Source organism: Triticum urartu, chromosome 6A (genome assembly GCF_056163025.1).
Source record: "Triticum urartu cultivar PI428250 chromosome 6A, HENAU_Tu73, whole genome shotgun sequence".
In the NCBI taxonomy this organism is placed as follows: Eukaryota; Viridiplantae; Streptophyta; class Magnoliopsida; order Poales; family Poaceae; genus Triticum; species Triticum urartu.
The window spans coordinates 588,779,938-588,783,066 of NC_141878.1; the positions used below are offsets into that span (position 1 = coordinate 588,779,938).

The following is a 3,129-nucleotide window of genomic DNA, read 5'->3' on the forward strand; positions in this document are numbered from 1 at the left end:
GGGCCACCACCAAGCCTCCCCGACAACGGGCCTGCAGAGACCAGATCGGGCCCTGCACCCCGCATCCAACCGTGGCCGGAGCCTCTTTGCTCCAGCACCGCCCGCATCATGAACCGGCCGCCGTCACCATGCGCCGCCACGCCCAGATCCGCGCCACTTCCCCCAGCCGCAGGACACCAGAGCAGCAGATCGGCCAAAGAAGCCCACCATGCGCTGTCTTGCCCAGATCCGCGGCAGCCTTCTTGCAGCAGCCGAACGCCCGCGCCTGCACCGGCCCCACACCAACCCGCCTCCGCAGACGCACCTCCGCACATCTCAGCAGCCCGGCGCCATCACCTCCACGCCCGCCAAACCACGGCCTAGGACACCAGATCCGCGCCGGAGGACGACTGCGCCCCGGAGCCACACGCGCACGGCACCCTCGCTGACACCCCGGGCAGACGCCAGATCCGCGCAACATTTCGCCGGATCTGCAGCGCCCGCGCATCTTCTTGCGTCCCCGACCAGAATCACCATTGTTGGCGCCGAACCAGACCACCGCCAGTTGCCCTTGCCTGCGCACACTGCAGCGCCGTCCCCGCGGCCTCGCTAGCGCACGCATCCCCACCACCTCGCCGCTCCAGTGACCCGCGCCACCGCGCCAGCAGAGAGCCTCAGCCAAGACCAGCAGGAGAAACCAATAAGTTTAGGAATGATACAAGCTAGTAAGTTTAGGAATGATACAAGCTTCAGCACAGGAGAAACCAATAGAGCACACACCAAATCGCTACTACATTCAAGAACTTCTTCCAGACACAAAGTGGATAGATCATGGCGATGCTAATAAGGAGTGGAAGTGAATAAAAGGCAAAGCCATCACCGACACCTCTGTGATCTTCTTCCTCGATGTATCCTTCTCCTCGGTGGTTTGTGGATAACTCAAAGGATGAACCCTGAGTCGGTGAGGTAACTTCCAGACACAAAGACCTTGCATCGACGATAGATCAGTATGTTGACTTACATCAACATGAAAATAATAAAAACAATAAAAACATGATAGACTTACATCACGGCGGACCTTATGAGCAGAAGCAATCGCCATTGCCGTCGCCATTGTCATTGCCATCGCCATCATCATCCCCCTCGCCCTTGCCCTTGCATTGATCACCTCTGTGATCTCCTTTCTGAATGAATCCGCCTCCTCACTGGTCCCTAGACAACTCCAAGGACGAACCCCGAGACAAAAAAACTTGTCAACGCAGACCTTACACACCTTCCTGTCGTGCAGAGATACCTCCTTGATGTTCACCGCAGCTTGAACGACGCGCCTGACGTATCCCATGAAGTTGTTGTTGGACTGGAATCCATAGATAGTTAGCCTGGCCAGATTCATGTGTTTGAAATCAGGAGTTGATAGCTCCCACTTCACATCCATGCTATTAGAGTAACTTGTTTGCGACTTCCTTTGGCACTTATGACCCCATACGGTGATGGAAAGCTCCTCAATGGATGGTGCAGCTTCGAGAAGGAACATCGTCCAGGCGATGTCACATTCCTCGGGGAGATTGTCCAGATTCACAAGCCGTAGTTTGCCGAGTAGAGGAGCGAGCACTTTTGGGCATTCTGGTCGAATCCAAATCTGGTGAAGATGAGAGAAACAAATTAAGGATGAGTACAACGTGTGCACAAATTATTGGAAACATCCTCAAGTGAGAATTAATTAATTAGAAGTTTGAGTGAGTACCTTTTCACTTTGAAAATCCAGGTGGAGATGGCTTATCGGGGGAGCCTTAACAAGCGTCTTGCTTAGGTCGAGGGCCCTGTCTACAGCATATCCACGAGAGAGATCTAGGTTCGAGAGCTTAGGGACAAAACCCAGAGCTATGGGGCAATGATCATCATAGTGCCAATTTCTATAACTCATACGTTGAAGGTTGGGTAGGCTTCCAAGCCTTATCACTAAGAATTTCCCAGAGGTAATGTCAAGCTCGGCAAGTCGAGCATGGTGTAGAGTCAGCATTGATCTCTCCCCTGCGTCACACTGGAAGAAGCACAACGACTCCAACCGCGTGCAAGTGCGAAGAATGGTGGGTACGTCGGACTCACCAAACCTGAGGTTGTGCAGATGCAGCCGCGTGAGACCGGCGAATGCGGCCGGGCACTCGCTGATAAAATCATTGAACAGCTTGGCGAAGGAGAGGAGGTCGTCATGGCTGTAATCATTGTACTGCCTTTTGGTAAGGATCTCGAACTCGGCGGCGTCGACCTTCTGGGTCGCCATGGCGAGGGCGACGGACCTGCCGATCCTGAGATGGTCGTCGCCTGTCATCATGAATCTGAGCTTGAGCGCGCGGATGGGGATCTGTGGAGACCTCGTGGTGAGGATCTTTTCGGTCATGTCGACCACCTGGCGGTTCTTCCAGCGTAGATCGCGGGCGCTGGGGACGATGACGATCTGCGAGAGCAAGGCGGGCAGCTTGAGCGTTCGCTTGGAGACGACGCACGTCCTGACGGCGTCGAGCGTGCCCACCCTCTCCAGAATATTGAGCAGCACGTCGTCGGGTAGCTTGATTAGCCTGTCGATTTCCGGCAGCTGGAAAATTCCATTCAGCCAGGGAGGGTAATAATTAAGATAGCTCGATACAATGCATGCATGACTCACTACAAGCGAGAATTTGAGAAGAAAAGACCACAAGTAACGAGGCCTTACCTCACGGCGGCGGCGGCGAAGGAACTTCATGGCGGCCCGATCTCAAGGAACGACACGGCCGGCTAGCTAGGCTTACATCACGGTAGCGGAAATCGCTTGCACGTTTATTTGGCAGCCTCCCCTGACTTCACCAAGGAGGTTTCCTGATCCTATTAAACGTACATGGCCTGGTCTTTTTAACATCGTTTCACAAGCCGTACGCAGACATATAATCATGGTATGTTCATATTTATAATGTAATTTAAACCGGACTCTTATTCCTTCTTTGTTTCAATCCAACTTTGTTTGTGAAAAGCACTTGGATTTATTACAAAAGTTCAGCAAAAGTACAAAGCATTCTAAACATCATAAAAATTACATCGAGATCCCTGGACCACCGAACGACCACTGCCGCCGCTTGAACGAGCCGTCAACGCGTTGCTATCCCTGCTCCATATCGG

At 53.2% G+C, this 3,129-nt stretch overlaps 1 protein-coding gene across 1 annotated transcript; it reads right to left on the reverse strand.

Moving 5' to 3' along the window:
• Positions 1-918: 918 nt before the first annotated feature.
• Positions 919-2,719, reverse strand: LOC147966734 (uncharacterized). The gene is made up of 4 exons (XM_087527368.1): positions 2,690-2,719; positions 1,724-2,572; positions 1,046-1,618; positions 919-966 (listed from the first exon to the last, which is right to left on the reverse strand). Exons 1-4 carry the CDS (start codon positions 2,717-2,719, stop codon positions 919-921), a joined length of 1,500 nt encoding a protein of 499 aa, XP_087383494.1.
• Positions 2,720-3,129: the final 410 nt, after the last annotated feature.

What these genes read in the sequence shown, in the direction of transcription:
- LOC147966734 (XM_087527368.1), bottom strand. Translation starts at nt 2,719, where the DNA reads ATGAAGTTCCTTCGCCGCCGCCGCCGTGAG. An exon ending in TGGATTTTCAAAGTGAAAAG is followed by an intron (nt 1,619 to 1,723) that starts GTACTCACTCAA and finishes CATCTTCACCAG; the next exon opens with ATTTGGATTCGACCAGAATG. An exon ending in CTCATAAGGTCCGCCGTGAT is followed by an intron (nt 967 to 1,045) that starts GTAAGTCTATCA and finishes CGTCGATGCAAG; the next exon opens with GTCTTTGTGTCTGGAAGTTA.